This window comes from Brassica rapa, chromosome A03 (genome assembly GCF_000309985.2).
Source record: "Brassica rapa cultivar Chiifu-401-42 chromosome A03, CAAS_Brap_v3.01, whole genome shotgun sequence".
Lineage (NCBI taxonomy): Eukaryota > Viridiplantae > Streptophyta > Magnoliopsida > Brassicales > Brassicaceae > Brassica > Brassica rapa.
Genome location: NC_024797.2, coordinates 4,561,920 through 4,574,792, shown reverse-complemented (window position 1 = coordinate 4,574,792; position 12,873 = coordinate 4,561,920). Strand labels below are relative to the sequence as shown.

Below are 12,873 nucleotides of genomic sequence, written 5' to 3'. Positions count from 1 at the left end.
TGACATCACTGAAATCTTTTTTATCTCTCTCTAATTGCAACAATCACAGAACAGGTACCAAACCGAGATTGTCTCTAATAAATGTTAGAGTCTCTTAATTCTAATGGTAACCGTAATCACTTATTAATCACCTTTCAATTCTTAAACGTACGTAGTGATTGTTGTTAATGCTCAAAATTTGAGAAACTGAAGCCAGATAATATAAATAGAGACACATAAACTTCCAAAGAAGATATATATTTACATTCTATAACACATCTTTTCCACATAATAAAAACTCATGGACACTCTTATAATGGTATCGATCATGACCCTAGTGCTCTTTGTTAGCTCTGGATCCGCACGTGCCGCCACTCTTATCGTATCCAACCAGATGCAGAGACGTGCTAATGTTCCCGTCTTCGTGACGTGCCAGGGCTCAATTCCTAGGATGTCTAAACCCATACCTTTGGGTCAAGTCTCGTTGATAAAGATCCCAACCACTAGCGGAAAAAATGCGACTGATGATATCCCACCCACCGCTGAAAAAAACGATAAACCGGCGAGACCTAGAGTGTCGCAGCGGACGTCTTGCGAAGGAACGTTTTGGGGTGAAGCACAATTCGTGCCCTCTTTGAGGATGTACCGTTTGTACGATTCGGACACTGATTCTGCGGTGCGTTTCGTTGTTGCAAAAGATGATGGGTTTTACTGTTGGAACAATGACAAGAATTATTGGCACAAGTGTCCTATGATCATTTTCATCTAATTGCTCCATATTTACGTTTCAATTTCAAATGTTATATTTTCGTATACTACACATATTGTTAACATTTGATAAATTAACCCATTAACGTAAACATTATCTTGGAAATGAAATTTTGTGGTTACTGAAATTTAATTGAGAAACACTCTAAAATAGCAATAAAAAAAATTTGTTCATAAAAATAGACCACAAGAAAGAAAATGACCAAAATATTTTATTGAAGAGGTAAATATACATTTACACTCATAGAGTTAACTAACCCGAATCTTAGGGTTTAGATTTAAGGAGTGGAAATTTGGGATTGAGGTTTAAAATTTTATAAAATAAAAAATAAATATTAAAATTTTGAAAATAAAAATTTTAAAAATAGTTTCAAAAAGTATTTACGAATTACAAAAAGAAAATTTTCAAAAAAAAAATTTGTTTTTTGTAAAGTTCAAATTTGAAAATATATAATCTAAAACTATAAAAAAATAATTTTTTAATTTTTTAATTTTTTTATATCTAGGTTATTAATGTCATTTTACCTATTAAATGAAACGTTTTGGTCATTTTCCTTCTTGTGATCTATTTTTGTGAACAAAACTTGAAAATCGTCTATTTCGGAGAATTGTCCGATTTACTTTATGGTTTAAATATAACGAGAGCATTTTTTTCTTAATCTTAAATATATCACATTATTATTCCATCTCAATAGCCATATGCTTGGAAACCTTCTAAGAAAGTCAAGAGACTAAGCAGACACCTTTATACTATTACGTAACTAAACATATACTCTCAGTACTATAGGGAAAAGTGCCAATTTCGACCCCAACTATTTCAGTCGTGCCAAATACGACCCGAACAATTGATCAGTGCCAAATACGACCTCAACTCAATTATAATTCGAAAAAACTACCCGAACTTCTTAAAACGTGCTTAAATCTACATTGACTCTAACAGAAGTTAGTCAATCGTTAACGAGATAAAACGACGTCGTTTTGATATACGAGGAAAAGTGCCAATTTCGACCCCAACACTCTCGGTCGTGCCAATTAGGACCCGAACAAATGGATAGTGCCAAAACCGGCCCCAACTTAAATATAATTTAAGAAAAACTACCTGAACTTCTTAAAAGGTGCATAAATCTACATTGACTCTAACAGAATTTAGTCAACCGTTAACAAGATAAGAAGACATCGTATATATATATATATATATATATATATATATATATATATATATATATCTATCTATCTATTTTTTAAAAAAATATATGTTCATTCCGGAACTCAAACCATGTTGTGATGATACCCTTTTAAATGGGCACACTAACAACTAGATAAAAGTAACTTTTTAAAATACTATTACAAATTTGAAATTATATAAACTACTATTATTCTTCGTCTTATCCAATTTAAAATTTTGGTGACAATTTTTCCTGATTTATATAAATACATTAACATGTTTTTCTTATTTATCATATCTTTAATAAAATTATATCTTACTAAAATATAAATAATAAAATATTTATTATTATACGATCTTAAATATGCTTAAAACTTTGAATTTATTTATACAATTTTCTTATATAAATTATTTTTAATTTTTAAAATTAATCGGATTTTTTTTTTAGTTTTCAAAGTTAATATTATATATTTTGATATTTTGTTCAAAAATGTTAAGAGGCCTTTTACCTTTCTTTCACTAAGATATGTTGTACAAAATATTAGACAAATTAAACAATAACTAAAATATATAAAGCAATCACCAAAGTTTTAAATTGGATAAGAGGAAGAAGAATAGTAGTTTATATAATGGAGAATTTCAATTTGTAATAATATTTCAAAAAAGTATTTTAGTCTAGTTGTTAGTGTGCCCCTTTAAAAGGATATACCAGCACGAAATTGAGTTCCGAAATGAACATATTTTTAAAAAAATGCATATATCAAAACGACATCGTCTTATCTTGTTAAAGGTTGATTAACTTCTGTTAGAGTTAATGTAGATTTAGACACGTTTTAAAAAAATTTGGTAATTATTCTTAAATTATAATTGAGTTGAGGTCGTTTTTGGCACTGATTATTTGTTCGGGTCCTATTTGGCACGACTGAGAGTGTTGGGGTCGAAATTGGCACTTTTTCTCGTATATCAAAACGACGCCGTTTTATCTTGTTAACGGTTGACTAACTTCTGTTAGAGTCAATGTAGATTTAGGCACGTTTTAAGAAATTCAGGTAGTTTTTTTTGAATTATAATTGAGTTGAGGTCGTATTTGGCACTGATCAATTGTTCGGGTCGTATTTGGCACGACTGAAATAGTTGGTGTCGAAAATGACACTTTTCCCCAGTACTATATATGTATACTTGAAATTGAAATAGTAATTCTCCTTTAATAGAAACATGTATATATCGTACATACTTTCCTTTTTTGTTAAAAGTATCATAAACTTTCTTCCAAGTTCTAACTAAATTCTCTATCTTCACGACAAAAAGATAGAATATTTTGGATTTCAACAAATCAAATCTCCCATTGTCTCTTCTTAACTAGAAAGCTTTTACAAAGATCGATATTAAAATATGTAGATCAAGAGATCATGTTGTTAATATCCAAGCGTTTCAAACACGCAAACAAATAAATAGATAAATAATTTTACATAATGACTCAAGTAAGGGTTATTCAGAATACGCCATAGGTTCTTAAGATGTTGGGTGTTAATATTGGTAATGGACAGTCCAAATCCAACTCAAAACCAACACTCATATGAAAGCCTAAGACTACACAACCCAGTAAGGATTCAGCCCACTCCAGCAGTTCAAGAACAACCTGAACAAGAGAACAAAACAACGTCCGCACAGAACTCAACAGAAAGGAAAAGCAATCCGTAAAAGGCATTGCAACCTCATCAACAGCTCATCATACAGCAACGGCTAATAAGTTCTCTATGCTAAAAGATAAGGATGATGACACATCATTTAACCTAGATTCCTAAGTGTATAAATTAGAGTGATGTAATAGACCTTAAGCGAGAAAATAAATAAAACAGTTCAAATATTATATGAGAAGACATTAACACCATAGCCAGTTTGGAGTACAAGCCAATGGAATCATTAGCTTGGGGCCAATGGCTATAAAAATAATTTAAGGGGAAACTTAGATGAGGATCAATCATTCCAGTTGGTTAAAGTTTAAGGATGATGAGTTATGTGTTAACTGGTAATGAGTCTTCATATGTAATACCATATCAAAAGTTATTTTTCGGTTTTACTTATTTCTTACAAATGTTTTTACATGCATACAGTTAACAAACTAATTACTAGGACTAATTATCATTATTACTGGATATTTATAGTTATTTAATCAATAAATTTATTTTAAATGAGATTTTGGAAATAAAAATAGAAAATTGTCCCAAAATTTTATGTATTTATTTATATATATTGTTAATAAATAAAACTTAATAATGATATTATTATATTTTCAAAATATTTCAATTTTAAAGAATACAATTAATCATCAATGCTAATATTTTCAAAATATTTCAATTCTGTATAACTACGCTTACATTTGTGCCTTCTATTTTGGACATTATCTGGGTGAATATGTCGTTGCAATCTACGAAAGCATAACTACATTCTTCACCAAGTAAGGGTTATTCAGAATACGCCATAGGTTCTTAAGATGTTGGGTGTTAATATTGGTAATGGACAGTCCAAATCCAACTCAAAACCAACACTCATATGAAAGCCTAAGACTACACAACCCAGTAAGGATTCAGCCCACTCCAGCAGTTCAAGAACAACCTGAACAAGAGAACAAAACAACGGCCGTACGGAGCTCAACGGAAAGGAAAAGCAATCCGTAAAAGGCATTGCATCCTCATCAACAGCTCATCATACAGCAACGGCTAATAAGTTCTCTATGCTAAAAGATAAGGACGATGACACATCATTTAACCTAGATTCCTAAGTGTATAAATTAGAGTGATGTAATAGACCTTAAGCGAGAAAATAAATAAAACAGTTCAAATATTATATGAGAAGACGTTAACAACATAGCCAGTTTGGAGTACAAGCCAATGGAATCATTAGCTTGGGGCCAATGGCTATAAAAATAATTTAAGGGGAAACTTAGATGAGGATCAATCATTCCAGTTGGTTAAAGTTTAAAGATGATGAGTTATGTGTTAACTGGTAATGAGTCTTCATATGTAATACCATATCAAAAGTTATTTTTCGGTTTTACTTATTTCTTACAAATGTTTTTACATGCATACAGTTAACAAACTAATTACTAGGACTAATTATCATTATTACTGGATATTAATAGTTATTTAATCAATAAATTTATTTTAAATGAGATTTTGGAAATAAAAATAGAAAATTGTCCCAAAATTTTATGTATTTATTTATATATATTGTTAATAAATAAAACTTAATAATGATGTTATTATATTTTCAAAATATTTCAATTTTAAAGAATACAATTAATCATCAATGCTAATATTTTCAAAATATTTCAATTCTGTATAACTACGCTTACATTTGTGCCTTCTATTTTGGACATTATCTGGGTGAATATGTCGTTGCAATCTACGAAAGCATAACTACATTCTTCACCAAGTAAGGGTTATTCAGAATACGCCATAGTTTCTTAAGATGTTGGGTGTTAATATTGGTAATGGACAGTCCAAATCCAACTCAAAACCAACACTCATATGAAAGCCTAAGACTACACAACCCAGTAAGGATTCAGCCCACTCCAGCAGTTCAAGAACAACCTGAACAAGAGAACAAAACAACGTCCGTACGGAGCTCAACGGAAAGGAAAAGCAATCCGTAAAAGGCATTGCAACCTCATCAACAGCTCATCATACAGCAACGGCTAATAAGTTCTCTATGCTAAAAGATAAGGATGATGACACATCATTTAACCTAGATTCCTAAGTGTATAAATTAGAGTGATGTAATAGACCTTAAGCGAGAAAATAAATAAAACAGTTCAAATATTATATGAGAAGACGTTAACAACATAGCCAGTTTGGAGTACAAGCCAATGAATCATTAGCTTGGGGCCAATGGCTATAAAAATAATTTAAGGGGAAACTTAGATGAGGATCAATCATTCCAGTTGGTTAAAGTTTAAAGATGATGAGTTATGTGTTAACTGGTAATGAGTCTTCATATGTAATACCATATCAAAAGTTATTTTTCGGTTTTACTTATTTCTTACAAATGTTTTTACATGCATACAGTTAACAAACTAAATTACTAGTACTTATTATCATTGTTACTGGATATTTATAGTTATTTAATCAATAAATTTATTTTAAATGAGTTTTTGGAAATAAAAATAGAAAATTGTCCCAAAATTTTATATGTATTTATATATATATATTGTTAATAAATAAAACTTAATAATGATATTATTATATTTTCAAAATATTTCAATTTTAAAGAATACAATTAATCATCAATGCTAAGTGTATAAATTCTTTTAAATTATTTTTAGGTTCTTCTAAGGGTATCAATCATCAGTGATAATTGTATAAATTATGCGGTAGATTCTCTCAACACCATACATTATCTTATAGGTTCTATAACGAAGTAATTAAAGAATAATAAACGTATATACAATGTATCTATTTTTCGCGATAATTAGACGTCACTTAGGCTCTATAGTGGAGTATTTGTTTTACTCTAATTACTCTGGCTTGACTTCGTAAAGGGTTAGAATTTAACGGCAGCCAGCAATTGAGGATTATCGGCGATTGTCAGCGTACACGTGTTGGTCTAGCAATTTAGTTACTACAGACTGATATGGGTTAATTTGGATTTTTGTGATATTGGAGAAATTCCTTTGATTTTTTCTTTTTTGTAGAGAATGCTTTTTTGTATTACTAGGATTTTGTTTTCTTAATATTCCACATCCCTAAACTTAGGAAACATATCAAGTTAACAAAGTAATATAAAATATCTAGAAATATTTTAGAAAAATATCTTCCATTTATCTTTTCTTGACACGACTAATTGGTTATAAATAAATTAAATACAACGCATGCCAACTCTATAAATACTTCTCTTTCCACACCAAAACCTCAAACTCTCTAACAAACCACTAAGGAAAAGATGGAAGCGAAATCATTTCTTCTCCATTTTATCCTCTTTATTGTCATTTTCTCTCATTTTTCTCACTCAACTTCCTCAAGGATCCTAAACAAACCCTCAAACTGCTCATCGTCTGCAAGTTTAGTGAGCCGTAATGCGGAGAGGCTGATCAAGTCCTTCAATCTAATGCCTGACCATGACGTCAATGTCATCGCAAAGGGAAGCCCTGATGTTCCCCGACTCATTGAAAGCCAAATCAATTTTCCGGAAACCATCGGTATAAGAAACACTATAGGTGGTCCTTCTGTCCAACAATTCGGCCACTATGGCGGTTACTACAGCCTCACTCATACTAAATCAGCTAAGTAATATTTTAAACACGTTAAAACTTAATCCGGTTTAATTCCTTGTGTTTTAAGTAGACCAATTGATTTTGTTTTGGTTTTGGGGTGCATGTTGTTTTCTAACAGGATGTTCTATTTCTTCTTTGAGTCACGGACCAACAACACCGATCCGGTTGTGATTTGGTTATCTGGTGGACCGGGTTGTAGTAGCAGTGTGGCTCTGTTCTATGAGAACGGTCCGTTCACAATATCGGATGATCTCTCTCTTTCTTGGAACGATTTTGGTTGGGACAAGGTTAGTTGTTTGGTTGGTTTAGTTTAGATAGGAAAAGCTTATATCTTCTTACGAAAGAAACATATTTAATATAAAAAAATTACTATAACTCAACTACTCTTTCTTGTTACTCAAGGAACATTCAATATTCTTATTACTCAACTACTTTTGTTCCAATAGGTATCCAATCTAATATACGTGGACCAACCGGTCGGGACTGGTTTCAGTTACACATCGGACCAAAGCGATCTTCGCCACGACGAGACTGGTGTGAGCAATGATCTCTACGATTTCTTACAGGTCTGACTGTTGTTCAAACATTTCAAAATGAATGTTCTTCGAATTGTAATGGTTTGAGCTTTTTATATTTGAATTTTTGTAGGCCTTTTTCAAAGAACACCCGAAGTATGCAAAAAATGATTTCTATATCACGGGTGAATCATATGCTGGTCACTACGTCCCTGCTTTGGCTTCACGAGTTCACAACGGAAACAAGAATAAGGAAGGGATTCCAATCAACCTTAAGGTAAGTCTTTCATTAGCTTTTCTTTAATGATCAAACATCTGGTTTAATCTCGGTTTAAAATTAGGGTTTTGCGATTGGTAACGGTTTAACCAACCCGGAGATTCAATATGGTGCATATGGGGATTATGCCCTGGAAATGAAGTTGATCTCTGAGTCTGATCATGAGAGTCTCAAGCAAGACTATGTTTTTTGTCAAAGTTCCATCAAAAAATGCAGTAACTTCCATAAAATCTATTTGTTTCGAATATTTTTGGATTTGGGTTTGGAAAAAAACTTTTCGAGTCTAAAATCTGTTTTTTTTTTAAAATCAATTTCAGACCTTAATGGTGGTGAAGAATGTAGTTATGCTTTCGTAGATTGCAACGACATATTCACCCAGATAATGTCCAAAATAGAAGGCACAAATGTAAGCGTAGTTATACAGAACAACACACCAACTGAACCATTTCTCTATATATGAGTTTTGACAAATATATTATGGGTTATTTTGAAGTTTTATGACTTAAGGAAAAAGTGTGTTGGAAGCTTGTGCTATGACTTTTCGAAAATGGAAGCATTTTTGAACCAAAAGAAAGTACGCAAAGCTCTAGGAGTTGGAAACATCGACTTTGTGTCGTGTAGTACCACAGTTTATAAAGCAATGCTAAATGATTGGATGGTAAATCTTGCTGACAAGATTCCACGGCTTCTTGAAGATGGAATCAGTCTCCTTGTCTATGCAGGAGAATTCGATATCATATGTAACTGGCTTGGTGAGAATAAGATTCATCGTATGTTTCTTAATTTAGTTATGGCTTAGGTTATGAACGTGGAACAGAACAAAAGGTCGTGGGTGCAGTTTCATTTGCATTGATTGATATAATTTATTTGGTATATACAGGCAACTCCAGGTGGGTTGATCAGCTAAACTGGTCAAACCAGAAGGAGTATGGATCAGCCAAGAGAGTCCCGTTCTTGGTAGATGGGAAGGAAGCTGGGCTAATGAAGAATCACGGTCCTCTCACTTTTCTTAAGGTAAACCGAATAAAGCCGATGAACCAAACCTATTACTAATGTAAATACAATTGAAGTGGACTTCCTTCTTCCTGTTTTTGATAGTTTCAATTTTGGGGCAGGTTCATGATGCTGGACACATGGTTCCTATGGATCAGCCAAAGGCTTCTTTGCAAATGCTTCAGACTTGGATGCAAGGAAAGCTTGCTACTCCTACTCCGACTGGTGCAACAGTTCGTCAGTTATTCTAGCCGAATATTTCTTAACCGAATACGAACTGGTTGTTGTAGTTCCTTAACTAACTAATCAAAATAAATTTCAGTTCGATAATGCAGATGGCTCTTTTATATTCTCTGAGCGTGACCATACATTCATAAATTTATATATATATATATATATATATATATATCTCTGCAAACTTATAACGAGAGAAACATCTAGAGTTGACCAAAACACTTTATAATTTTTTTTGTCAATCGTTGTTCAAAATGAAAAATGTAAAAGGTCTCGCTAAAACAAGAAACGCTTGGTTAGTTTCAAACATGGAAGACAACGATGATATATACTTATGGCTCAGCTGAGATCTATGTAACACTAATTTTCTAGTCCCTATAATTTCCCGACCACTCTCTGTCTGCTTTTAAGAAAAACGTCCCATGTCTTCCAATTGTTCTAAGAGAAGAACGTTTCATACTCTCACTGGTTTAAGCAGATTTAGGAGGTTACGTTCTTAACGAGTTTGACAGAGGAGTCCAAAGAACCATCTGTGATAGAATTATAACAATCAGCAAAAATAAAGGTGCAACGAATTCTAAAGTTTCACTTGCAGGAAATCAACGGGTCCTATGAACTTTTTGAAGGATCGGCGAAAGGTTTGATTCTTCTCTCATGATAGTATAAGAAACCTTTCTCTGTTTTGTCACCAATTTACTTAGTCTTCTATCATTTCCTTCAAAACTTACAATATAACCAATGTACATAAACATTACGCACTTATACGGATTAAAGAACTTTACAGATGAATATAATCCAAGGTTACAAAAATATATCTTCACTTCTTTTATCAAAAAAATATATATATATATATCTTCACTATCTTTTTTTTTTTTTTGACACACATATACCTTCACTATCTAATAGACTTTTTCTCTTCCTTGAAATCTGAGAAGACTCCTTTCCAGCCAGCGTAGAAATGATCGAGAAATAACGACTTTGTTTCTCCTAAATTTCGAAGTAACACACAACAAATACAGTTTTTAAAGTGGAAAGTACCCTTTTCGGTTCACATAATTTTTAGATCAATGTCTCGACACCAAAAACCCTTACTTCTCCGTAGCCATGCACCATTTTGATCAAATATCTTGCAAGCACTCATACTCTCCACTGAATCATGAAATGATGGAGCTTTATGAATCATGAAAGTGGGACGCCTATATTAGGGAGGAGGTGAAAGGGGAGAGTAACTCCGAGTGAATTGGGAGGCGATAGAAAACAATAGGGGCCAATGGTGGTTTCTGAAGATATGTGAAACGGTCCATATTTCATAATAAAAGGCCAATATTTGTTTACGGTCCATTGGTTAACTGAAAATGGATTAGACAACGGTGACGTGACATGCCTCACCACTCACCATAGTCCCCTTTTCCTTCAGTCAAGTCACAGAGTATCATATTCTCTATAATACTCTTCGCTTTTCTGTTGATTAATCGTATATATTGAACATGCTGTGTGAAACACCGTTTTATTCACACTTAACACTATGCAGTCGGTCATTCTTATTAAGAATAAAGGTTTGATTTGTATTTGATAATAAAAAAATGGGTTTGATTTGTCATTATACATACTAGGTCCTTGTCCGCGCTACGCGCGGATAGTATTTTGATTTTTTTTCATATTTTTGTACTATTATGTCAATTGTTTAGTTTTCTAAAATGTTATGTTTTTACTGTAAATTTGGAATTAAAAATCTAATTTTTCCTTACTGTAAAGTAAGTTAATTTTTTGAATCTTACCACAACACATTATACACGACGATAATATAGTTGGTCTTTATATTCTTATTTGGTGTAATATTGAAAATTTTGATGGTTTGTTTAAATAGTTTTCTTAAATTATATATTTTAGGATTGATTTTCGTGACTATATTCTATAATTGTCTAAAAAATTGTTTGTCCCATATAGACATCCACATAAATATGAACTTCTGATAAATTTGTTCATTAGGATATTTAGTTTCACTTTCAACTTTATTCTCTTTTTTGGCATCCTCATGCTAGCTTGTGGGGCTAGCCAACTTGGTGCAAAAGGGTTTACAAAACCTGATCGAGATGCGCGTGATCGGACACCTTTTGCTAGGCTATTCGTACGGAATTTTAAAGATCTAGGAATATAGGCAATAGAAAGTTCAGAAAATTCGTTGGATACAGCCTGTATTTCGTCGAGCTCCGAGTCCAACGCAGGCTAATCTTCCTCCTTTTGAATGAGTATAACCAGTTGTTCACAGTCGATTGAAAGACCATCTCTCTGTGTCCAAACTTCAGTATCACTTGCATTACCCATAGTAAACCTTCAGCTTTTGCATTGGTGATTTGGTGCGTGTATATCGGCCCTTGCTCCAAACAGCATTGGAAAGTCACCATCCATTAACACAAAGCCAAGTCCAGATATGTCTCTTTCATTTATCCAGGATGTCTAGCAGGAGCGTTTCTTTACGTAGGAACAGTTGTGTCCGTTACCTCAACTCCCATATCAATCTCCATAATCTCGTCTATACGCTGAGCTATCCTCCAACACTCTGCTTTAATTTTATTCGCTAACGGGAAAGACATAATTCCTACGACACTATTAATGATTGTTTTTTTTGTAACACCGATACGGCAAACTTATATTTTATTTAACAAAACTCTTATTTTAATTTTGTATTAAAGAATCAATCATATTTTATATTATCCATAATTTTAGTAAATTTGCTTATTTGTCATGTTTTTATTAGGTTTTAGCTAAATTATTGATTTATTATTTATTTTTAGCTAAGTCACTAATTTATTAATTTAAAAAATACCCTTAATTAATATTATATATATATATTAAAAATGAATTTTATTTTAATAATATTAAGTTTCTATTTTATATTAAAATTTAGTTAGTTTTTCTTATTTGTCATATTTTATTAGGTTTTAGACTTTTAGATAGGTTTTTTATTTATTATTAATTTCTAACTGATTCGCTAATGTGTTAATTAAAACAATACCCTTAATGAATTTTATATATAATTAAAAATGAATATTATTTTAATCATATAAAATTATATGTTATATTAATATTAAATATTTGATTCTAAAATAATATAATAAAAGTATAAAAAATATAAAAATAAGATAATTCTTATATATATTTTGTTGCTATCTGAAAACAATATTTTTATTATAAAAGTTAAAAAGATACAAAAAATTATAATTAAATATTATTCAAGAAAAAAATATTTATATAAATATATTTTCTAAACTATTTCTAAGATATGAGTGTTTTAAGAAATTTAACACGGGATGTTTAGAACACAGGATTATGCTTATGAGAGAGTGGCTCGGGAGTGGGCTAGGAGATGGGTCTAATGGGCTGCGAATTGTTGAATTTTTTTTTTAATTGCAAGTCCACTTCGTAATGGCTTTGCATATTGGTTGGTCCTGAATATTTGTGCACATGTGGATAGGCTTAGGAAGCAATGATTTAGCTCCTTTTATATAGTAGGATTACACACCAAATGTCGCAGCACATCTTTCCAAAAAATAAAAATAAACTAATGATGACATCACTGAAATCTTTTTTATCTCTCTCTAATTGCAACAATCACAGAACAGGTACCAAACCGAGATTGTCTCTAATAAATGTTAGAGTCTCTTAATTC

General features: G+C 31.8%; 2 protein-coding genes across 3 annotated transcripts; both read left to right on the top strand.

The window, feature by feature from the left end:
- The first annotated feature begins 295 nt into the window (after positions 1-295).
- Positions 296-748, top strand: LOC117132358. Its single transcript, XM_033286104.1, has one exon. It carries the CDS (start codon positions 296-298, stop codon positions 746-748), a length of 453 nt encoding a protein of 150 aa, XP_033141995.1.
- A 1,649-nt stretch (positions 749-2,397) lies between these two features.
- On the top strand, positions 2,398-10,641 carry LOC117132455 (serine carboxypeptidase-like 47). Of its 2 annotated transcripts, XM_033286523.1 has the most exons (9): positions 2,398-7,197; positions 7,303-7,471; positions 7,631-7,750; positions 7,833-7,976; positions 8,041-8,191; positions 8,294-8,382; positions 8,470-8,728; positions 8,857-8,990; positions 9,092-10,641. In XM_033286523.1, exons 1-9 carry the CDS (start codon positions 6,854-6,856, stop codon positions 9,218-9,220), a joined length of 1,539 nt encoding a protein of 512 aa, XP_033142414.1. In that variant the 5' UTR covers positions 2,398-6,853; the 3' UTR covers positions 9,221-10,641. The 2 variants fall into 2 exon arrangements, with proteins under 2 accessions (XP_033142414.1, XP_033142413.1); XM_033286522.1 differs by having other exon boundaries at positions 8,041-8,382.
- Positions 10,642-12,873: the final 2,232 nt, after the last annotated feature.

Excerpts from the sequence above, each read along its gene's own strand:
- LOC117132455 (XM_033286522.1), top strand. The coding sequence starts at position 6,854 with ATGGAAGCGAAATCATTTCTTCTCCATTTTATCCTCTTTATTGTCATT. Across the intron at positions 7,977-8,040 it reads GGATTCCAATCAACCTTAAG|GGTTTTGCGATTGGTAACGG; the intron begins GTAAGTCTTTCA and ends GTTTAAAATTAG. Across the intron at positions 8,729-8,856 it reads TATCATATGTAACTGGCTTG|GCAACTCCAGGTGGGTTGAT; the intron begins GTGAGAATAAGA and ends TGGTATATACAG.
- LOC117132358 (XM_033286104.1), top strand. The coding sequence starts at position 296 with ATGGTATCGATCATGACCCTAGTGCTCTTTGTTAGCTCTGGATCCGCA.